Raw genomic sequence first — 24,467 nt, forward strand, 5'->3', positions numbered from 1 at the left:
AATTAATAAATAAATACTAAAAACTATTTGCACAAAGGCCGATAAAGTAATACTACACTTGATCTTAGCCAAAAGATTAAAAAAGGTTAGCCAAAAAGTCGACCCAAAAAATTTTAACACTACACTTGATCTTAGCTAGAAGGCCGAGAAAGTGTGATTATTATTTCTTTAGCTCTATAATTTTATAAGAGGTTTTCATGTAATCATTTTTACTTAAAATCAATGTGGGACTTTGTAATTTAAATTAAACTCTTTTTATATTTTGTTAATTTGAATTAATTTTAATTTTATTAGGTAATTTTGAATTTTATAGAATTTATATCAATTAATAAATAAATACTGAAACACTACACATTTAATATTAGTATAGATATAGATATAGATATATAGTATACCGTCCATTTCAAATCTAATGATTTTCGAATCAAAACCGAAATCGAAACCGTAAACTAAAAATTTCTCATTTTAAAATTAAAATCGGAACCGAATTGTAAAAGAACCGAATTGAGGCAACTGTTCGGTTCAATTTTTATTGATTCCAACAATTTTTTTGTCCACCCATAAACGAAATCCTTATCACTATTCATCCATAAGGGGAAAATAAATATTTGTACTTTGAGATCTCATTTGAATTTAATAATTTTTAAGGATAAAATTTGACTTTTATTTTTTTTATTGAGACATTTCATAAAAAAGAAAAATGCAGACAACAACAATAATATTGGCACACTAGGGGAGTTGGGTGCAGGGCACTCGAGTAATGCCCATTATTATTATTATTATTATATATATGTATTTTTGTGAAAGGTCAAGAGTCAATTTGTTTAAAGTATTTTACAATAATATCATTTTATAGAATTTAAAAGATAATTACATTTTTTTGGAATATCAAATAATAATATTCAATTTTCAAATTACTCAATTTTGATTTTTTTTTTTAATAGTTTAAACAAACATAATATTACATTAGTTCAAATTAAGGTCGAATAACTTTTATAATTGTTGTTTTCTTTATTTTACATAAATGAAAGTATTTATTTATCTTCTTTTTGTAAAAAAGGTCACCATTATTTATTTGATTTTCCAAATCGAGGAGGGATCGTTTTCATTGCGACTCTTTCGTTTCCTTTGTGTTCGACTCCGAATACCGTTTAATATCTCTCCCGATTTGTCTCTGCTTTATCAGTCACAGGACACAATCGATTCGTCCCTTTTCTGGTAAGCAAGCTCTCTCTCTATATTATATACACATGATACACATACATATCTATACCCGACTGATAAACTTAACCCTTGATTCTTCTATCTTGCAACAAATCCGATTTTAAAAGATTTTAAATAACCCTAGTCGCACTCTTTCGGAACTTAAAACCCTAGGCTGCTTTTACCTTTTCCTCTCCTCCTCTCACGTCGGTTGGAAAGGCTCACTCAACAACTTTTGGTTTGTGTTCTCACCATCAATCAATCTGTATATATGAGTTATCGTTGCTTCTATGCATAGAATGTGGGTTTGATTGTATATGTGTGTATATATATTTGTTTTTCAGAAGAAAAAGAGAAACAAAAATTGGGTATTACATATTAAGCAATCTTCTATTGATAGGAAGATGAACTTGAAGGTAATGTATGGGCATCCCATCGGAGTGAGTAGAAGCACCCACTCTCTCTCTCTCTCTCTGAGCCATAACAGATGGGATGGACTAAAAACTGTATGAGATTTGGAGATTTTTTTTGGTCCTCAAAGTGGTCGGGATAAGGCAGGGTAATAGACATTGGCAGAAGATACTGTGTTTTTTTTTTTTTTTTTGGTTGCTTTTGTGATCTTTTCCCTGTTGGAGCAGGAGTAATTCCCAACTGATACACTTACAGGCCAACCTCTCACGGTCACACACCCGGTATCAATTGGATCTGGGATTGGTGTTTAACTTGGGACCTGTGGGTTTATTCTTAGAGCTCAAACTCTGGTACCCACGAAATTACAATGGCAGACCATATTTTATCTTTAGTGAACTGGTCATCACGCAAATCAGTCAAATTTAGTAGATATTTTTCACATGACATCTGGTAATTATGCATGAAAAATGTTATAAGATTTAGCTCAAAGTTTCATGCTGCCTCATTTTACTTTAAATATATTTACTGGTACGAAACAATATACTAGAGACCATGAGGATGCTCCGCAAGTCTGTCAAATTGGTCGTCTTGTGAAATTGGTTTATTAAATGATGTTAATTTCTATTTTGCAGAAGTGTGATCGGAGAGGATTGTCCAGTTGGAATTTGGCCTACTAGTTGGGAAGTGAGATGTCCAGGTTCCATGTTGGTGGGAAAGTTGTGGATATTGTTGATTTGCTGAGGAAGAGACACTTGTCATGGCGCTTGGACGTTTGGCCTTTCGCCATTATATATGCTGCTTGGATAATTGCTATTGTTCCTAGCTTAGACATTGTCGATGCCTCCATAGTTCTTGGTGGTCTTGTAGCTGTTCACGTTCTGGTTTTTCTCTTCACTGTTTGGTCAGTGGATTTCAAATGTTTTGTCCAATATTCTAAGGTATAATATATATTGAAATTTGTTTAAAGATTATATTTCTCGTTTTTCAAATTCATCATTTTTTATTATATGTTTCCTATATTATGGTTAAAGTATTACAGGATTTTCTGGGTTATATTTTTCTGTGAAGAATACCTAGTGTAACTTCTTCCTGTTGATTATAAAAGCAAGTTCTTGGGCTTCCACCGGTGTTGTTTGATTAGGATCTCACATTACATTTCTATCTTCATTCATGCTTTCTATATTTGTCGGAACAAAAACAAATATCTAACTTGGAGGGTTTTTGAAGTTTATAACTTTATATGGATCACTTACTCTTAACTGACAGTTCGAGATATTGATCTGATTATATAATTTATTTCAGTGTTGGCTATGGTGAGCAGATATAGATCACTTGCGCATTTTGTGTTTATATCATTTACTTCGAAATGGTCATTTTTTCCAGATTTCAAGTGGCTATATATTATTAAATTGCTCCTGACCTGATAGAAACTATTATTAATACAGATAATTGGGTTTTGTTTTAGTTTATTGATGCTAACTAATGGTATGAAACATGCGGCTTATGTTTACTGGTTATTTCAAATAGTATTGTGATGTTGGAATTGGTGTTTTCTTTGGCAGGTTATTGATGTTCACCATGCAGATGCATGCAAAATTACTCCGGCTAAGTTCTGCGGTTCGAAGGAAGTTGTGCCACTTCATACCCAGAAGGTTGTACGTCAAGTCTTTGTTTTGAAAATTGAAATTTTAAATGAAGTTCTCATTTGTTCAAGAACCATCAGGTGGTAACTTGAAATTCATAAAAAGCTATATTTTTGTTAAGTCCAATTTGTCGATACATTAGTATCTTAAAAAAATGCATGGATAAAACGAAGTCTGTATATTAGCAGGGCATAATTTTGTATAACGTTACGAGCTCATGGAGTGAGAAGTCAGCCAAGTCCTCATTTGAGTTTTATTTGGAAAGTGTAGGAGGTTTAAATCTATTTTAGGTGGTTTGTGGTGTCTTTGGGAATATTTTGACATTTTTTTGCCCTGAGTATTGTGACATATCATCTTAGGAATTCAGTTATATGTTTTACTTGGTGACAGTGGGACAGAACAATTTTTATTACTTGATACTTGAGCAATTTCTAGTTTTACTCATTGTAATAACTATATATACTTTTAGTGAATAGAGAAGGGAGCCTTGGGTTTTATTATTTCACACGAGAATATGTGATATTTAGGTGATTATAATCTCCTTGTTATCAAGTGTAAGGCTTGAAGTGGTTAATAAATTAACAGGTGCATTCTTTCCACCTTCCCTGAATGGGGATTCTTGGGTTATCCTTTTCCTTCTCCTTTTTAACACTAAAAAATGTAGAGATATGTAGAAATATTAAGAAGGGGATTCCATGCTGTTTGTCATTCTTGCCACTCCCCATCCTCCTTTCTAATGACCACAAACTCCAGTGCATTTAACTGTTGTCTCCAGTGTTTTGGCTCCACATAAAGCTTCTCTTAGAAATCCACAATACCTGCCTTGATGATTTATCTTGGCTCGATCCCACTTTAATTGACGATTGCTTTTCCAACCCCTATGAGCATTTCAACCAAATTGCTCCTGACTTTTTTTTTCTCAAATTCGTTTCTTTCTTTGTGGAAATCCTCTCAAGCTCTCTTCATTCCTCCCACCTAGTCCTGTACTCTTTTGACGAACTCTTTGCCCCTTGATACCAAGTTTCTTAATGGCTCCCACTTCTCTTGCTTTTCGTACTTTTAGATAGCCAAATTCCTCTTTTCCATTTCCTTGTCTGCCATAAATGAAAAGCTTAGAGCCCTCCACCCTTTAGCTTCCTACTATCTAAGGACTATCTGATTTTTTTTCTTGTATTAGCCATATATTCTAAATTTCTAAGATCTAACTGAAGTCCTTCCTCTCTTCTGATCCCCACTATCAAGTACAACAAGAATATGATCTGACGCTGCATTGGTAGAGCACTCTGCCTCATGTCTGTTAATATGAGCCCATGCGCGATCGTGCAAATAGATAGGGTTTGGTATTATGACACCAGAATCCTCCCACTTCTGAGAAAATTACATGACTGCGGTTTTCCATACTATAACATAACGCTACACCTGTCCGGTGACTTAAAGCCAGGCTCTAATTACAAATAAACCAGCATTAATCATCCCAGAAAGACCTTTCTTAAGACTACCACTCTTTTGGTACCAAATCACTTCTAATAATGGTAGATGTCCATTTACGAGATGACTGATAGTCAGTTGGATTAGATATAGAGGCTGAACTGGATCTTCTCGTTGCGTATAATTTGTTTAACAAGTTGACCAACAATAAAATGACCTTCTAAGTGAAATTCTCTAGTTGTTTTTACCAGATAATGCACATACTACAACCGTTTTTCTTTGTAATGTATCCTAATTTTTATCAGAGTTTAATGTGGTAAATTGTGGTTGAACAAATATTGGGCATCTTCTTGTTGAGATCTATTGTTTCATGAATTCTTGCCTTAGAGCTTTTGTGTTCTATTCTGCAAGCGAACATCCATTTTCTTAATTTTGGACCATGCCGTTCCTAAAATTTATTTGGATCACAGGTCAACCTGCACTCTTACCAGAAAAAAAGGTTTATACCAGTTGTCTATCTTGCAACTGAATAACTGTCGCTTCAATTATTTTTCTTTGCTTGATTACATGATTTTTCTCTTGCGCAGCTGGCAGATTCTTCATCCTCAGTATATCTGGAAGAGATTTATTTTGATTTTAGAAAGCAACGATTCAATTTTTCAAAGGAGAAGGAGACTTTTTGTAAACTTCCTTACCCTACCAAGGAAACATTTGGCTACTATCTCAAAAGTACTGGCCATGGCTCTGAAGCTAAAGTTGTTACTGCAACTGAGAAATGGGGACGGAATATGTGGGTTTCCTTACCTTTTATTGTCACATCTTTTATCTGTTAATACTTGTAATTGTTTGATTAAAAATCTTTTCATGTGTCTATTTTTTCCTCTAGTGTATTCTATCGTTACCAGTGTTCAGTGATCCTCATTATTGCGTGAGGCTTGTTTCCTTTTTGTGTAGCATTGAGCTTATTTTGTACTGGAACTTGTTTGATATTTGAAATGTAGCATAACCTTCTCTGTATATCTGTTGTAAGGGTGTTCCCAAAGCTCTGTTCTGCCAAGTGTTCTACTACTGCAACAAATACAAGTAATATAAAATTACTTTAGCGTTAGCCCAATAAATGTTTATAAGCAGAAAAATTGCATCAGATGCAAGTGGTAAACTTCTCGTGGAGTTTATCTGGGCTCCAGTTTAACTTTTATGCGTACCCTGTGTATTTGATGCATATTCACCTCACGTGCAACCTCTACTTTGTTTCCAAGTACTTTTTGCAGTATTAGTTGGCCGAATTGAATTTCTTGTTTTTCTTCTTTTGGATACTGAAGGTATATTTGCATTAAAAATTTAACACCTTTTTATTATGGATAAAGACTTGAGTTTGGTGGAACTTGATTGTTTCTTATTGTTGTTTTTACCTTTTCTGTTTTCCTTCTGCTCCTAACTTGGATGTTTCATGTCCATGTAGGTTTGAGTATCCTCAACCCACGTTCCAGAAATTAATGAAAGAGCACTGCATGGAGCCCTTTTTTGTATTCCAGGTTTGTTGTTTTTTAAACATTTTTGCTGCTAAGTTTTTCCAATAAAATTTCCCTATGCCCTTTTGCTTTCATTTCTATTCAGTTCCTTACTCTTGACCTACCCTTTTATAATGCTGCTCCCAACCTTTAAGGTCTTCTGCGTGGGTCTCTGGTGTTTGGATGAATACTGGTATTACAGTTTGTTCACCCTATTTATGCTGTTCATGTTTGAGTCAACAATGGCAAAAAGTCGTCTAAAAACTCTAACTGAGCTAAGACGTGTGAGAGTGGATGGGCAGACTCTAATGGTGCATCGCTGTGGGAAGTATGTGATCTCAACGTTGATTATACTACCTTATATATATATATATATATATATATATATATATATATATATATATATATCTTTGGTTCTTATTTTCTAGCTTTTGCAAATTTTTTGTTCAACTGTTGAATTTTGGGAATTATAGGTGGGTGAAACTCTCTGGAACAGATCTTCTGCCTGGGGATGTTGTGTCCGTTGGACGTTCTACTGGTCAGAATGGAGAAGATAAGTCTGTACCGGCAGACATGCTTATATTGGGTGGGAGTGCTATTGTGAATGAAGCCATTCTTACAGGCGAGTCTACACCCCAGTGGAAGGTGGTTTTCTCTATCCATTTACTCGTTTTTACCTTCTGTTGATTATGAACTCTTGAAACTTTTATACCTGATACTTTTTTTTTTTGGAAGTTTAGATCTGGAAATATAAGATAGTTATGTCTAGATTTTGGTGGTTTTATATTTGTACTTCTGCTGCATTTTACATTTCTCTATGACCAATAACCTACTAAAACTTAATTTATTAAACTTTTTCATGATAATAATTTTCAATATAATTAAACAATAATGAAAAACTAATCAAAGAATGGTTTTTTGCTAATTGTTAGACAAATAAACATCACACAAAAGTAGGTACACATAAATACACTTCTAAAATAAGTGTTTTCAATCGAAAAGGCAACTCAATGGCACAATGATCAGTGAAAAAGAAGCTTTTGTGCGTCCAATTTTTCAAATACATTCGTAGGAAATTGTTAATAGTGTATTACACTATTTGGAATCAAATTATTACTGTAGTAGAAACTGTAGAATTAGGGTAATATGCGGGACATAACTATGGACCCCCACCTCCCCTCTTTTTTTCCCTTCTCGCCAACAGTGGTTACAGTAGTGTTCAAGTAGATGAGATTTATTCTTCATGAACCCAATTTCTAGAAGGTTTAACAAATATTTGGAGAAAAAGAATTCTCATTATAAAAGTAACATAGTAATCATGCTTCCTCATTGAGTGGAAATAATTCAACAAAAATTCAGATTTTCTCATGAACAGTGATTATTCATATATTTATCTGCCTACATAAATAATATACTTAATAACCGACGACATTTAGTATTCTTTTTTTTTTTTTGATAATTGACAACGTTTGGTATTCTTATGGAAGTAATTATGAAAGTAATAGAAATTCTTTGTACATTAAATAGTAGTATCGATATGGATAGATATGGTAATACATTTTTAATTTTGTTTTGGGAGGGGGGGTTGGATGTGTAAGTGCTGTGGGGTATGAGATTGCATAGTTCTTGTTTATTTTTTAAAGATGATGGCAGCTACAGCCTCCATCTATTCCCTTTTGAACTTATGAAGCAAGTTTCCATAACCCAATAGTTGGTGAGAGCTGTATTTGCATGGAATTTATTTATTTATTTTTCTATAATTATATTTTCATGGAATTGTATAAGCAAGTCTACGCAACTTACCAGGAAAAAATAATCTATGTAACTTATTAATTGGGAGGAGCTGCATCTGAAGCAATTATGTATGTGGTTGTTGGTTTCTATGACCTGATTTTCTCAAATTTTTAATTTGATATTTATTTCAGGTTTCAATCACAGGTAGGGGAAGTGAGGAGAAGTTGTCAGCTAAGCGTGATAAAAGCCATGTTCTTTTTGGTGGGACAAAGATATTGCAGCATACACCAGATAAGGTCCTTCATTTTGGTTACTATTTTTTTTCATGAATATTGTTTTAATGTTATTTTTTTTTCATTCTGAATTTTTTTCCTCTCACTGGAGTCAGACCGCTCATCTGAAAACCCCTGATGGTGGCTGCTTGGCTGTTGTTTTACGTACCGGGTTTGAAACAAGCCAAGGGAAACTAATGCGGACAATTTTATTTTCTACGGAGAGGGTAAATGATTTTTCATACTTCTTGAAAAAGTCATTGGTGTTATGGCGTCTCTTTATTGTTGCTCCTAATCCTTCATGTATAATAATTCTCGATCCTAAACCTTGTGATAGGTTACTGCTAACAGCTGGGAAAGTGGGTTCTTTATTTTGTTCTTAGTCGTATTTGCAGTAATAGCAGCTGGTTATGTACTTAAAAAGGTATATAAATGCTTCCAGTACAGCTACTGGTTGAATTTGATGCAATCTGAATATATTATGTAATTTCTTCATCAATTATATTGGTGTTCGGCATTTTTTTTCGTTCATTCTTTTTTATGGTAACGGGAAAATCTTTGATGCAGGGGCTGGAGGATCCAACTAGGAGCAAATACAAACTTTTCCTTAGTTGTTCACTAATTATTACTTCTGTGATCCCCCCCGAGTTGCCAATGGAGTTATCAATAGCTGTTAATACATCTCTAATTGCACTGGCTCGGCGTGGGATTTTTTGTACGGAACCTTTTCGTATTCCGTTTGCTGGAAAGGTGACAGTTATATTCTTACTGAATTATTACTAATCATGCTAATGCTTCTGTAGCATAAATCATAGGATTGGTTTGCTTGTTCTGATAGTTTTCATTTAGGAATGAGTTTCAGCTGGTGTCCACGATGAGGTTGGCAGTATTTTATTACCACATAGAGAGAGAAACTTTTACATTATTGGTTTCATTTTCTGCTTAACCTCACAATGCAACGGTTAAACTTTCCTTATCTTTTGTCTTCCTCTGTATAATAATGTTTCTATCATTATTAAGTTGATCTGCATATGCCGATAGATATTGCACTTGAATTATAGTCGTTCTGCCTACCTTTTTCTCTTGGTTTTTATGGTTGAGTTCTAGTCTATTTATTGGATACTTACTTTTAGATGCATGTGCTAAATTTGTGGTATTGTTTTCTGATAGTTCTTGTGTGGGTTGTACTCGGATTCTTTCTTTGGGTGCCTTTTGTTATATTTTTATATCCATAATCTTTTGTGCCATATTTCTTTCTTTCCTATAAGAAAAGTCCTTTCTCTATCAGAAAGAAGGTTTATTGGTAAAAAGTAAAGAAACTAGAAAGGAAATTTCATATCTATGTTTCATTTATCTTACATTATGTATATTCTTTAAATGGTCTATTTTCTTCTTTATTTTACTTTACATTCCCTTCTGCAGGTTGATATATGTTGTTTTGATAAAACCGGGACACTCACATCTGATGACATGGTATGGCAGTTTTAACTCTGCCTTTTTGTACTTGTTTATTGATTGACGCTTTCATTTTTTGAGTTCTCTGTGCTTCTAATTCCAGGAGTTCTCTGGAGTCGTTGGATTGACGAACATCATGGATATAGAAACAGATATGACTAAAGTGCCTGTCCGGACAATGGAAATTCTTGCTTCTTGTCATGCCTTGGTATTTGTGGACAACAAGCTGGTATGAGCGTAAACCTTGGATAGATAGTGATCAAAACTCCTGCATTTGTTTGTGAATTAGAAACACTATTGTTTGCAATGCCACACAGTTGTAGCACTGAATTCTATCACTTCTATTTTTCCCTTTTATGGACCTTGTATTTCATCAGTTTTGAAGTACAGGCTTGTGAAAAGTGCTCTGTGGTTTGCAAACAGGTGTTTGCAATCTGGATCGCGTACATTTCTAATGGAGTTTTGAGGCTCCAGATTTCCAACACTAGAACCAAATGCCATCTGCAAGAGAATTTAAAGAAAACCAATTCGACCATCCATCTCTTTTCCAATCGACTTTGAAGCTTCACTTTGACCAAATGTCCTTCAATTCCTTTCTTTCTATAGGGGGAACTTTTTTTGTTATAGTAATGAATGATCCCTCTATGGCAATAGTTATATCCAACCTTATTCCACATATAGAATTTAAACTTCCGTAAGTGGATTTAGGGGTGAGCAATAGATGAACAAATGCTGGTACTCTGCAGCACTACAGTGAAGCTTCTGTACCACACATCGTCACATCTTTTGGGAATATCCATCTACTCACACCGACTTGTCCACTTTTTCTTGTCTTCCTTGTGTCACGATCTTCCTTTGGTTGGTGCCATTTATCCTTGAAGGTCTTGTTTAAAGCTAATGTTCGAACAATATAAAGCCACCTTTTTATGGGCCTTGCATTTCCAAATTGCATAACCAGGTGTGAGGCATTAATGATGTCTCCAAAAGCTCTATAACTGGATACAACAGAAATGACTTTAAGACTTTTAAGATTCATTTCCTAATATATTTTACTGGAGTTGTCTTCGCAGAGTTGTTCCAGGGTTGTGTAGTACAAATTTATTACGTTATGTATGCCACTAGAAAAATGTACTACACTGTCTACATCATGAAGAAACTCGTCTAGTCTACTCTTTTCAGGCTTGGCTTGGGAGCTTTTGATGTTGTCTAGTCTTGGCATGTGTTTTTGTTAAGCAATAATAATTCTGTGTTGGAAACTTTTTAGTTAAACTTTCATGTATCGAACTGCCATTTGCTATAGTTAGTCTATTGCTTCATCACTGCTTGTAGGTCGGTGATCCTCTTGAGAAGGCTGCACTTAAGGGAATAGAGTGGTCATATAAATCCGATGAGAAGGCAATGCCAAAAAAGTAAGCTGCGATTTGTTATCATTTTGTTGGTACTTAATTACTATATATTATAGCTTAATTTAATTGATTCAAACATCTGTAGTTTTCCTTTCATGATCTAATTTATGAATGTTATAATTCGTCTCGCTGATTGTGTATGCAGATTTAAAGATTACATTTTTAACTGAATCTTTTTAGGGAAAATGCTGAAGAGATTATGGAGTATATAAGGTGAAGCAAAATCCTCGATGTGGGATGAAAAAAAAAAAAGTGGAGGGGAGGTGAGAGTTTTTCTTTATAGAATTCGAGGGAATCTTTTTAGGACAAATATAATATGGAGAACATAAGTTGAAGTGAAATTTGTCAACATGGGATGAAAAAAAGGTGAGGGAAGGGGAGATTCTCTTTATAGAATTCAGGAGGGAGAAAGCCATATTCATCTCTTCTTATTTCCGTGACAGCCTTCCTGGTGGGTTGCTACCATGGGGGCCATGATGCATGGAGAAGGCTGCCCAATTCTTCCTGTCCACTCCATTATCATCTCCTTCAATTTGGCTAAGTGACTAGGTATGTCATAGCAGTGGGTTTTCTAGGACATTCTTGAGCAGTGGAATATGTCATGGCAGTGATAGGAACTTGTTAGGCATGGTTATGATCCCCCATGGTAGCCATAACTATGAAGAGCAGCTGCAGATTATCTGTGAGAAGCTGCAGTGTTTGTAAGCACGCAGGGCCTTGTCTGGTGTGGTGGATTTCAGTGTCATCGTGAAGGTTTGCCTTCTTTGCTGCCTGCTGCTGCTGCATCGCTACAGACTTGTGTGTGGATGGGTTAGCCATCCGAACATATACCAAAGCCAGCCCCCACCCCTCACCCCAACGAAAAAAAGGATTGTTAAATGGACCAAAAGTAGTAGCATTACTTTTATATACCTATATGTATATATTAGGACATTGTAGACATATTCAGCATTAAAATCTTTGTTAGGTCATATTATGTTTGTATATCACTTGATCAGCTGCAGATGCCTTAGGATTTAGATTAGTTAATTATAAGATCAGGTGGCTCAAACTTCACAGATTAACGAATTGAACTGTTAAATTGATTAATTGTTTAGAAGATTTTTTTTTGGAACTGGAGTCAAAATATATGTCCAATTGATAAGTAAGAATGCCCAAGTTTCATAAAAAAGAAAATTATGTATCGTCCAAGAACTGAATGTGTGGACCAATTGAGTCTTTAATGTTAATCCTGATCATCCAAGAACCTTGGCCCATTAAATTCTGAACTTGTAGAAGTTTTTCTCTATAAAAGGGCTTGAGAACACATGGTATAATAGAGAACAAGAGATGTGAGTGAGCAAAAGAAAGACGCTCAAAAGGCATGCAATGCAATGCCGATGAGTTTTTTTTTATTCATTATAAAACATGTGAGTGTAATTCTTTTGCGTTTTGTGTGAAATTGTTCCGTTTTTTTTTTGGAGAATAAATTAATAAAGAATCACAACCACACAAAAAACCGTGACTGTTGGTCTAAGAAGCACGGACACTCCAAAATGGACGAAAAATCCGTGTCCGACACGCGTCGGACACGCCCCGACACGTGTCGGACACGCCAAAAAACGTGTCTGGAATTTTTTTATTTTTTTTTATTTTCGGACACGGCTTGGACACGGCTTGGACACGGCTCGGACACGGCTTGGACACGGCACAGACACGGCTCAGACAGCTCGGACACGGCTCGGACAGCTCGGACACACTTTTCTGGATTTTTTTTTTAAATTTTTAATGCTGATATGTTAATTTTTTTTAATTTTTAATGCTGATATGTTCTATTTTTTGTTTTGTACTACCCTAAAGATGGTGATATATATATATACTAACCTAAAGATGCCACAATTCGCCGTGTCCGTGTCCTAAAGATGCTGATATATATATATACTAACATATCAGTGATATATATATATATTCCAACCTAAACATATCAGTGTTTTTTTTTTAAATTATTAATGCTGATATATATATATATATATATATACTATTTGCCGTGTCCGTGTCCGTGTCCTAATTTTTTTGGATTTGCCGTGTCGCTGTGTCCGTGTCGTGTCGTATCCGTGTCCCGTATCCGTGTCCGTGCTTCTTAGCTGTTGGTCAAGTTTGTGACCCTTGAGTAGCAATTGTCTAACACACACTATGAAATATGACATACTGTGAGGTGAGGTCTGTTGACGTGGGTGGAAACAACTGCAATCATGACAGGGATTGGAACCAGGAATAAAGTTGTATGTCATCAAAAATCAACTGCTGGTGATTCTGAGCAGAAACTGGTTGTTCTAGACAATCTCTCTCTCTCTCTTTTGTTTTTTATGTGAATATCTTGTGTTCGTATTCACATAAAAACCTTGTGTGCAGGTAATAGTGTTTGTTAGACAATTGCTACTTGAGGATCCAAACTTGACCAACAGTCAGGTTTTTTTGTGTGGTTGTGATTCTTTAAAAATTTATTCACATAATCAAATATAATTTGGATTTTGGACCTATTTTCTCCTTTTCAGGTCCCGTGTAGTCCATCTCGATAACATTTTTCTAAATATGTGTGTGTGTGGGGTGTGATTAGGTGCACACATATGCTTGTGAATATATTGTATGACTACCTTGTGTGCATATTCACATAAAAACCTTGTGTGCATGTATAATGTTTGTTAGACAATTGCTACTCAAGGATTACAAACTTGACCAATGGTCAGGTTTTTTTGTGTGGTTGTGATTCTTTAAAAGTATATTTGCATAATCAAATATAATTTGGATTTTGGACGTATTTTGTCTTTTAGGTCCCCTATAGTCCATCTCGATAATGTTTTTCTAAATATGTTTGTGTGAATATGTGCAAACATATATGCTTGTGAATATACTCTCTCTGTCCCACAAAAAGTTTACCTTTTTGGGAACTTAACTTTTTAAGAGGGTAGTTTTTAATGTTTTTTTTTATTATAGCGGTAGAGAATGAATTTCCAAATATACCCTTCTATGGTGGGTCCAGTGAAGGAGCCAATTAAGGCCGGGCATGTGCCCCACCTTAACTTTTAAAAAATTGCATTTTTATATGTTTAATTCTTAAAAATTTTAAAATTCCCCCTTCCCCCCTCAAATTTAAAAAAAAATTATATTTTTGTATGTATAATTCTTTAAAATTTTGTGGGCCGGAGGTAGTATTTTATAGTCTAGCCTCTGAAATTCTGTTTTCAGTTCTCTTTTCATTTATAATATGTATTTGTGTGTGAATAATTATATTAGTAGGAGGCATTAGTTGCAGGTTCCTCGGCTGTCAATATTTATCATTGTGATCCTTAAGTGCTTGTGTAATTCTTTCCTTACAATGTAGGGGAGCTGGCAATGCGGTTCAGATTGTGCAGAGACACCATTTTGCATCACACTTGAAACGAATGGCGGTTGTTGTTCGTGTTCAGGAGCAGTTCTTTTGTTTTGTGAAGGTATGTGGAAATTTGGAATGGCGATTGTGTTTATTTAAGGTTAAATCTTTCATTTTCCCCAGCAATAGAATGAGTATTTTTAAAACCCCAATAATGCTCACAATGAAGAAGAAAAGGTGCATCGTCTTATTTTAGTTGCAGATGAAATTTTTATTATTTAATTCAACTCCTATTATTTCTCGAGTAATTTTCTCTACATGCCGCTTTAATGTAGTTTATTGCAGGAATATGTCAGCTATCTCCCATTTTTAGTATGAAGTTGATTGGATGAGTTCTGACATGTATATATTTGAGTAATCGAGCATTAGCGCTTTGGACCTATGAATGAATAAATTCAGTCATCCATCCGCTTGTTGATAATATTGAGACATTTGTAATCAAATTTTCAAATGGGGAGGCTGCTTCTCTTTCTGAATTTTGTGTTTGGCTTTACATTTTTGGAGGTCCTTGCCTACTGACAATCACTTGAGTCTATCTGAGCTGTTCAGGCTTCACATTTTGCAAGATATACTAGTCAACTTAATGGCTTTACATCTTGTGAACTGACATTCTTTACTGGCTGGGATGAATGACACTTTACCTTCTTAACTGTAAATCTATAAAAAAATTTAAGCTTATAGTCTCTCACTAAGGCCTACCAAATTGTTGTTCGCCTGATTGGTAGTTGTTATCGGATCTTCAAAATATGTTACATTTATCAAAAATTTCTTCTGCTTTCAGCTCTATGTCAGCAATTGGAATAAATATGTGGTCTGCAAGAAGCGATAGATTATGCAATTCAGCTTTTAAATGATTTGGGTCTCTCATTATATTTCTTGTAAGCAAGTTTTCTCTTCCATTTCAGGGTGCACCAGAAACCATTCAGGATAGACTTACTGATCTGCCGGCATCATATGTTAACACCTACAAGAAATACACACGCCAAGGATCTCGTGTTTTGGCTCTAGCTTTCAAGTCCCTTCCAGAAATGACAGTAAGAATCACCTCTTTCTGCAATATCTTCACCTTTTGGAAAGTCCACTTTTTGGTAACTTTATCATTATTATAGGGAATGGGTGTGCTGGCTTCTTTTGTAATAAAAGACAACTGCACCGTGCATATTTTTTTATATCTGTTATTTGTTTTATTTTTTATTTTTTATTTTATGATTATGTTATTGACACTGGTTTTCTTCTGATTAAAGGCTTTCTGGTGGTTGCTACATCTGAATTTTGAATGAAGAATGCTAAATTTTAAATCTGAAAGTTTTCATCGTAAATCAAAATGAACCCTTAATTTAATCATGTATGCTTTTCAAAGTTTGAATGCTTCGCTCCTTTCCAAAGTTTATTTGATTTTTGCAATATAGTTTAAATTTATAGAATTTACGATCACAACTTGCATTTCTTTGGAGAGTGTAAAATTCAAAATGCATTTTGATATATAATCTCTCTCTCCCTCTCTCTCTCTATATATATATATATATATATATGTATGTATGTATATCCAACTATCTATCTTCATTTGCCAATTTTTCTTTATTTTCGTCCACATATATATATATATTTAAGTTGCTTTTTATATGTTTACTGCTTGAAGGTTAGTGAAGCTAGAAGCCTGGATAGAGACATGGTGGAGAATGGGCTAACTTTTGCTGGTTTTGCGGTAAGACATAATTCCAATTTGTGCATTTTTTTAATTCCAAATTTGCACGTATACTTTCTCTTGTTAGAATATTTATATATTCATATATATATATATATATATATATATATATATATATATATATATATATATATTTGTGTATGGCATGCTTGTTCCTTTTGATGCCTTTGTCATCACTTGATACTCTTGATCTGACTTGCAGGTATTTAACTGTCCTATTAGAGGTGATTCAGCCAGTGTTTTGTCTGAATTGAAAAGATCATCCCATGACTTGGTGAGTGGAACTTCTTCTGGTTTACCAAAACTATGTTATAACCTCAAACAGAAGTTTTAGCTTCTATGTTCTTTTAAACATCAGTCATTCCAGAAGTTAATTTGTTATGTAAAAGGGCTAGCCCAGTGCAGGAGGCTCCTACCATTGCGGGGTTTGGAGAGGGTCAGATATACAGTCTTACCTCCGCATGCGGAGAGGTTGTTTCCTTGTTTTGAACGCATGACCTCTAGGTCACAATGGAGCGACCATACCATTGTGAAAATTTAAATATTAAATATGGTGTAGCTTGTGCTTTTGCCAGAAATGGACCAGCTGGTGCCTTTTGACTGTCCCGAACCTAAAATGTGTTTGTCACCCAACTTTTTCATGTAGAAAATGTTGGAGAGTTTCAGTATAATTTCTCTACTTTATTCCTTATTTTTCTTGGAATGATGTCTTTCTGCTAATCCACTGGAAAAATCACTTAGAGTTGTCCTATGCATGGACTGGTTGCAGTAACTTAGTAGTAGAAATCCTTCTATGAAGTCCATCCCCATGGATGGAAAGGTGGGTACTGTACATGGGATGGTGACTTCTTCCTAAAAATCTTGTGTGACCCGCTGGAAGAGAAGATTTTTTTTTTTCCCCTGAATTTTTAAAAGGGAAAATTCCTTATTAGTCCTGCTTTTGAAGCTGAAAGACAATCAAGTCCTATAAAAAAAATTTCAGGACAAACAAGTCCTACTTTTACAATTTATTTCCAAATCAGTTCAAATTTATTTTATTTTACAACATTACCCTTTTCTTCCGGTTCACTCCTCTTTCTCTCTTCTCTGTTTCTCTCTCTAAACTCTCTCACAAATATCTGAGCTTTCCAGATCACCTAGCGGACTTTTAAGAATAAAGCGAACGACTTCCCTTCTTGAGAAGGGTTTCGAAGGACGACGTCTTACGCGAAGAGTTCGATTGACACAGAAGAACGAACAAAGGCGCTTTTTTGGGTTGCCAGAAGCTCTGGAGAAAATTCCTACAGACCCGTAAAGGTTTTGGCCAGGATATCTTGTGGAGGATCCTGTCAAAATAAGAAGAATCTTTCAATTTGGAGCACACCGCTCGGGGCTATGGGACCAAATTCCTACAGACCCGTAAGAAATGAATCAATTCCTTGACTTCTGTCTTCAGTTTCCTTGTCTGACCACTTTGGTTTAGTAATCCCCTCTTATATTGACTTTCCTGAGGGAGCCCCCAAAACCTTTGAAGTTTCTAAATTTCTTGTCTTTGATGAATAAGAGAGAGGAGAGAGAGAAACAGATTTCTAGAATCAAATAAGAGAGAGGGGAGAGAGAAACAGAGAAGAGAGAGGAGAAAAAAAGTAATATCAAGGGTAATGTTGGAAAACAAAATAAATTTGAACTGATTTGGAAATAAATTGTAAAACTAGGACTTATTTGTCCTAATTTTTTTTTTTTAGGACTTGATTGTCTTCCAGCTCCAAAAGTAGGACTAATAAGGAATTTTCCCTTTTTAAAATTATGTTGGAGAAAAAAAAAAATTAGAAATTAGGGGTCTTTTTGAATTTTGGAAATTTTATTAAGGTCTTTTATGAATTTTTTAGAGATTCAGTGGGGGCATTTTTATAATTACTAAAAATTTTGTATAAAAAATAAGAATAACATAATGTAGCTCTGCCACTGTATGCAATTGCTGTTGATATATTAGACTGTAAAGGAAAAATATGTTGCACAAACACACATGACATCATGTCTAACACCCCGTTCAGACACAAGTTTGATAATAAACTGGGTGTTTCCAAGAGGGAAAAAAAATCTCTTATGATACAGGATTTAATTAAGAAGTCAAAAGGTTGAAGCATTGATTGTAGATGGGCAGTGAATGTATCCCAACAACAAAAAGGGTTGAATGATTCAACGACAATCAATTTCTTGAATATTAACCCAGGGAAGATGTCTTACACAAACAATATGAACAAGAAATGAAAGCTTCCAAGAAAGATGTAGAAACCTACGGTAGTATGCCAACCAATAATATTATCTGCCCAACCAATATCTGAATAGGCACGAAGTTAAAGTATAGATGATGGTAAAAGCACGGCAGCAATTATTGTGCAGCAAAGATAACTAACATTTCATTGGACAACAGTATGATTGATAAAGTTAGTAGCAAGTGTAAATGGTCTAACATAGTGACCTGTGAAAGCAAATTAGGTGGCGAGATACTAAGATAAAACAAATGAATTGGCGATAAAGAGGAGTGTCAGGAAGTAGATCATCATCATACAGGCGACTCTTCATGTGAATCTTTATTGTAACAGTACAAACTATGTCAAATGATCAAGCAATGTTAGATTGGCGGTACATTTTTATTGAAATATTCAAGATCAAAATTAATAGGATAAGTGTATCTTGATGGATTGAACTGAAGAATTATCTCTAGTGACATGTACAACAATGTGACAAGTGTTTCTTGATAAATTGAATGGAAGGATTATCTCTAGTGACATGCAACAGCAATGTGATATGTATATGACTTAGCCTAATAGCAGTATCATATTTATGTTTATATTTATGTTTTCTTTGTGGTTACTTTCATTTGCGGTCTAAATGGATAACATTCTTAGAGAGCACGGTTTTCTTTTGTCAGGTGATGATTACTGGTGATCAAGCTTTGACAGCTTGCCATGTTGCGAGTCAAGTTCATATTATTTCAAAACCAGCGCTGATTCTTGGTCCAGCAAAGAGCAATGGAGGATATGAATGGGTGTCACCCGATGAGACTGAGATTCTAAGCTACAGGTAAAATTCCATTTATTGCTATCGTGAAGACTTCCTTATCATGTTTAAGTTATTCTCTTATTTACCTTTCTTTTCATTGGTTATGTATAATTGTTTCTAGTTTATACCATATATTACATGCCCTCCGGGTGCTAAAAACTTGCTTTTGACACGCTTGCTTTGTCATTGTATGCCAGATTCTACAAGTCCTAGTGCTAAAAATGAGTATTTTTGTTAATCCATTTACTGAACCAAATAATAGAAATTGCTAATTGTGTAATTAGTTTTTTCCTTCTTTATATTACTTACTGTTATTTTATGTACAGTGAGAATGAGGTTGAAGCTTTATCAGAGGCTCATGATCTTTGTATTGGAGGTGACTGCTTTGAAATGTTGCTGCAGAATCAGGCCGTTCTTAAAGTCATTCCATATGTGAAGGTGAAAGTTGTTAATATTTGTTTGAAACTGATCTTTGATGATTGCTTTACCTTGACATATTCCAACTATCAGGTTTTTGCAAGGGTTGCACCGGAGCAAAAAGAACTCATCATGACCACTTTTAAAACAGTAGGGAGGATGACACTGATGTGCGGCGATGGAACTAATGATGTTGGAGCTCTAAAACAGGTTATATATTATTAAATATCTATAATTACGAGTTTAAGGTTTTGGAATTTGATGATTATTCTTTAAAGTTTCTGAATCATATAAAATATTTCATTATTATGACTCTCTCCGTGTTAACAAGGTGATTATAATATAAATTTTATGTAGTTATAATTCATAAGATGATTTTAGTTGTCACTAAGTAATACTTGGTGTATACATTGTGGTGTTTATTATATTAGATTGAGGAGTTATGAGATTGCGTAAGTGTGTCCATATTGTGTCTTTTCTGTATTCTGTATACGTGTATGCTTCTCAGAATTCAACATTGAAATACAAATTCTTTACTAGGCATCTACTCTGGGCTAGGATAATGACATTTACCCCTAACAAACACACCCCTGCCCACACGCACGGTCAACTATAGTCACTGCAAACGGGGCCAATTTTTAAGCATAATATGACGAATATGCCCTTTAAATGTGTGTGAAGACACTTTTGTCCAATACATCACGTGCAAAAATACAATTGTACCCCTTCCATCAATACCGTGTCTAAAATCAAAACCCATGACCCAAGCTCAAGCATCTTCTTCACCTGAAGCAGTTATTAACCATAGACAACCATTATGACCTTTCTTGCTCTAGAATCAGCAATGGACTATTCTCTCTAAAAACTTAGACTGACCTTCTCTCTATCTAAACCAAATGCTTAAAGAAAGCAAATGCAGTCACTGCTTACCTTCATTTCATACTTTTCTCAATCCCTCCTTGCTGCCCATCCTCTGTTCTTAGCCACTATTCTCTCTAAAAAAACCTTGACCGACCTTCTCTGTATGTAAACCAAGTGCTTAAATATTGCAAATGAGGTCACTCTCTCACCTTCATTTCATGCTGTGCTCATCCTCGCCTTGCTGTCCATCCTCTGTTCTCTCTCTAGACAAAACATCAATCAACAAAGCAAGCCAAAATCACAAAGGAAGACGGAATAACACCCCATCAGGGATGTTGAAGCACATCTCAACCTCTTTCCTTCATAACTCATCACAAACAGGTTCAATTTTGTAGTTCTGTATATCACTGTTTTCCCGAATAACTGGTTATCTTATTGATTTCTATCTCTCTCTATATTTGTTTCATATTTTTTTCCCTCATATTGGCTTTTTAGTTAACTTGCATAGATTTTTTCAAAAGCAATGAAGCAAATGCAAATATATACAATACACAAATGGATTCTGAAGTTCCTTTCACCGGACAATGCTTGAAACACTCTTACGGCCTTCCATCAATATTCTCTCATTTGCAATACGGTCGCTTCTACCCAGATGCCTCATCTTGCAATACATAGTCTGTAATATGATTCATGTTGATTAGAAAAGGAGGGAAGTGGCAAAAACGAAGGCCGATAGCGGACTGACCTACAATCTTCCTGCTCCAAGGAAGCGTTCTAGAGATTCAATGGAATGGGCTTTGGACATTTGGTTCTTTCTCACTTCATGATTTGAGAAAAACAGTGGTAGCAATTGACATTTGCTTCTTTCAATCAGGGTTTATAGGAGTTTGTGCGAGTATAAGAGTAATTTCAACAAACAAAAAATTCCCAATTAAAAAATCATTTAAAATAAGAAGGGCATACAAGAAATTTCATATGCTCTGTTAACTTCACTTATAATGGATGTAACTGTAAAAATCCAAAGCACAGGGGAGGTTAGTGTAATAAACCCGATCTAAAGGGGAGGTAAGTGTAATTTACCCTAGTTATTTTTGTTATTAGGGATTATTGTAATAACCTTTATAGGTTTTCAAAATATAGTTTATTTATGTTTTGCTCTAGAAATATTTGCTCATTTATACATTTGGATACCATCTTGAAAAAAAGGTGTTGCATAGAAGTCAAGGAACTCGGTTAAATAATAATTCATTCTGTCACGCCCTAACAGAATGTAGGGCACTGAAGCATGTTTCATCTCAAATCTGTTGAGCTTGCCTTTTATCATATTGTTTGACATATAATATATGATCAGTATCATAAAATGATATGATAAAGGCACGTTTGTGCTACAATTTATTTCATAAAATTAATACCCTCTCTCTCTAGATTTTACAATCATATGTAGGCCCGTCTGGGTGTTTCCTTGTGTTCATTCATCCAACAAGCCTAGCTGTACCAAGCCCTTACTTCCCAAAGGGAGGTCGGGGGGGTTCGAGCATGAGTAGAGGCATGTGTGTGAGTACCAACTAAGAAAAAAAAAAATGCTTTGTCGTGTGAACCTCTTTGGTTTCCATTTGCACTAATTGAGAGCCCAAAGTCCAATCAAGGAAATGTACATTTCAGGTTGCTCAAGGTGCCTAAGTTGGCATTCTCTTGTTAATGGTGTAGTTAGATTGTGATTTAGTGCCTCAGTGTTGGTTCTTGTTTTCTCACTGATATGATGATTTCCTTATGGTTTCCTCTTTCTTTTTATTCTCCAAAAGAGGCGGAGAAAGAAATACGAAGACCTCATGCTTTTCTGTGTCAATGTTTTCCTTTTCTCAGGCACATGTAGGAGTGGCGCTATTGAATGCAATACCTCCAATCCAAAATGATAACTCTTCATCCGAGACATCATCTAAAAGTGGAACTACAAAGTCTGCCAAACAAAAGAAACCGAAGCCTGTGATAGAAGCAGGTAAAGTTACCAATGTGAACGGAGAAGGCCCTTCAAAGAGTAGAGCTCTCACAAAGTCAGAATCCACCAGCCACTCAGCTGGTAACCGCCATTTGACCGCTGCAGAGATGCAACGGCAGAAGCTGAAGAAGCTCATGGATGAGATGAATGAGGAGGGTGATGGTCGCGCAGCTCCCATTGTCAAACTTGGGGATGCCTCAATGGCATCACCATTTACAGCTAAGCATGCGTCAGTTTCCCCAACCACTGATATAATTCGTCAGGGCCGTAGTACCCTGGTGACTACTCTCCAGATGTTCAAGATACTTGGTCTTAACTGCCTTGCAACTGCCTACGTGCTGAGTGTTATGTACTTGGATGGTGTAAAGTTGGGTGATGTTCAAGCTACGATCAGTGGGGTTTTTACAGCAGCCTTTTTTCTGTTTATCTCACATGCTCGGCCCCTTCCTACACTTTCAGCTGAACGGCCACATCCTAATATTTTCTGCGCCTATGTCTTCCTCTCTCTCCTAGGACAGTTTGCTCTTCACCTAGTTTTCTTGATTTCTTCTGTGAAAGAAGCAGAGAAATACATGCCTGATGAATGTATTGAGCCGGACTCTGATTTCCACCCCAACCTGGTGAATACAGTTTCATACATGGTAAACATGATGATTCAGGTGGCCACCTTTGCTGTGAACTACATGGGTCATCCTTTCAACCAGAGTGTTTCCGAGAATAAACCATTTTTGTATGCCCTTATGGCCGCCGTTGGTTTTTTCACAATTGTTACCTCTGACTTACTCCGGGACTTGAATGACTGGTTAAAACTGGTGCCTTTGCCTGTAGCATTGAGGGATAAGCTGATGATATGGGCATTTCTCATGTTCTTGTGCTGCTACACGTGGGAGAGACTATTAAGATGGGTTTTCCCTGGTAAGACTCCAGCTTGGAGAAGACGACAACGGCAGGCTACAGCTAACTCAGAAAAATTAAAAAAGCAACTTTGAATGAAAGGATACCTAAATGAAGCAGCAACTGTGTCAGCGCCTAGTGCCGAAAGGAAAGTTGGCTATGTTGACAGAAAGGAAGGTGATGTAGCAGAACAGCTTCTCAATACGTACACTCATATATATATATTCTTATTCAACCTATAGGTGGCAATTTTGGATCAATCTGTTTCCTCTAATTTTTTTTTTTTTTTGGTCGAGAGGGATGTTATGTCAGTGGTGTTGAAATAACTATAACTTAATGTGGTATCATTTATTGGAGGCTTTATCTTGGACCGCAGCCCTGAACCTCGTTATATGCATTAACATTATTAAACCTGACTTGAAAATTATTCTATTCAATTTTACTTTCAAGATTGCAATTTTTCTCTTGGCTTGCTGTATTCTATTACCCTTCACCTAGGAGTGTATTTTTTAACTTCAATCAATTGCCGGTGGAAATGAGAGGAGATTCCAAGTCGACGAGGGGCTCCGGTTGGAATTGACTGGTTTGTTTGGAGACGCTTTGTGGAATTTTCCGCTCCTCATTCGAAGGTTTCAATTTCAAGGAGGAGGTCAATGCCCTACCTCAGACTGCACTTCCCAATAAGGACCCGACCCGGGGCGATAATTTTTACTGGGAGTTTTGCTTTATAATATTCTTATTGTGTGTGTATCGACTTAAATCTTCTATCCTACATGTCTCTTACATGCCATGAATGTGTGCTACAGTTCGGTGGGAATGCTCGGAAAATAATAATAATAATAATAATTCACTAAAACGTGATTATCACTTAACGGCATTTTGCAATTATTTATTTAGCACATTTTTCCTTTAATTTTTTTTTAATCCTTTTTAATTCGAGTTTGCATCACTTCTACATCAAATTTGCATAACATTTATATCAAGTTTGTGACGACCAATTTGAGTGGACAAGTCATGACTCAATTGAAGGGATGAGATATTGACACTCAATTGGATGAGTGATTGACCGACCAACTC

At 35.5% G+C, this 24,467-nt stretch overlaps 1 protein-coding gene across 2 annotated transcripts; it reads left to right on the forward strand.

The window, feature by feature from the left end:
• The first annotated feature begins 1,082 nt into the window (after positions 1-1,082).
• Positions 1,083-23,847, forward strand: LOC132274672 (probable manganese-transporting ATPase PDR2). Of its 2 annotated transcripts, XM_059775997.1 has the most exons (23): positions 1,091-1,218; positions 1,332-1,441; positions 2,247-2,552; positions 3,177-3,266; positions 5,273-5,475; positions 6,148-6,220; positions 6,352-6,524; positions 6,670-6,841; positions 8,122-8,226; positions 8,319-8,429; positions 8,540-8,626; positions 8,770-8,952; positions 9,625-9,675; positions 9,761-9,886; positions 10,987-11,066; positions 14,425-14,533; positions 15,378-15,506; positions 16,112-16,177; positions 16,380-16,451; positions 19,092-19,243; positions 19,549-19,660; positions 19,733-19,849; positions 22,364-23,847. In XM_059775997.1, the coding sequence occupies exons 3-23, from the start codon at positions 2,304-2,306 to the stop codon at positions 23,483-23,485; spliced, it is 3,582 nt and encodes a 1,193-aa protein (XP_059631980.1). In that variant the 5' UTR covers positions 1,091-1,218; positions 1,332-1,441; positions 2,247-2,303; the 3' UTR covers positions 23,486-23,847. The 2 variants fall into 2 exon arrangements, with proteins under 2 accessions (XP_059631979.1, XP_059631980.1); XM_059775996.1 differs by lacking the exon at positions 1,332-1,441 and having other exon boundaries at positions 1,083-1,218.
• The last annotated feature ends 620 nt before the right edge of the window (positions 23,848-24,467 follow it).

This window comes from Cornus florida, unplaced genomic scaffold (genome assembly GCF_030987335.1).
Source record: "Cornus florida cultivar Cherokee Brave unplaced genomic scaffold, ASM3098733v1 CherokeeBrave_3.0.0_Hap2_Chr09, whole genome shotgun sequence".
Lineage (NCBI taxonomy): Eukaryota > Viridiplantae > Streptophyta > Magnoliopsida > Cornales > Cornaceae > Cornus > Cornus florida.

Excerpts from the sequence above, each read along its gene's own strand:
- LOC132274672 (XM_059775996.1), top strand. The coding sequence starts at position 2,304 with ATGTCCAGGTTCCATGTTGGTGGGAAAGTTGTGGATATTGTTGATTTG. Across the intron at positions 8,953-9,624 it reads GTATTCCGTTTGCTGGAAAG|GTTGATATATGTTGTTTTGA; the intron begins GTGACAGTTATA and ends TCCCTTCTGCAG. Across the intron at positions 19,661-19,732 it reads AAGTCATTCCATATGTGAAG|GTTTTTGCAAGGGTTGCACC; the intron begins GTGAAAGTTGTT and ends TCCAACTATCAG.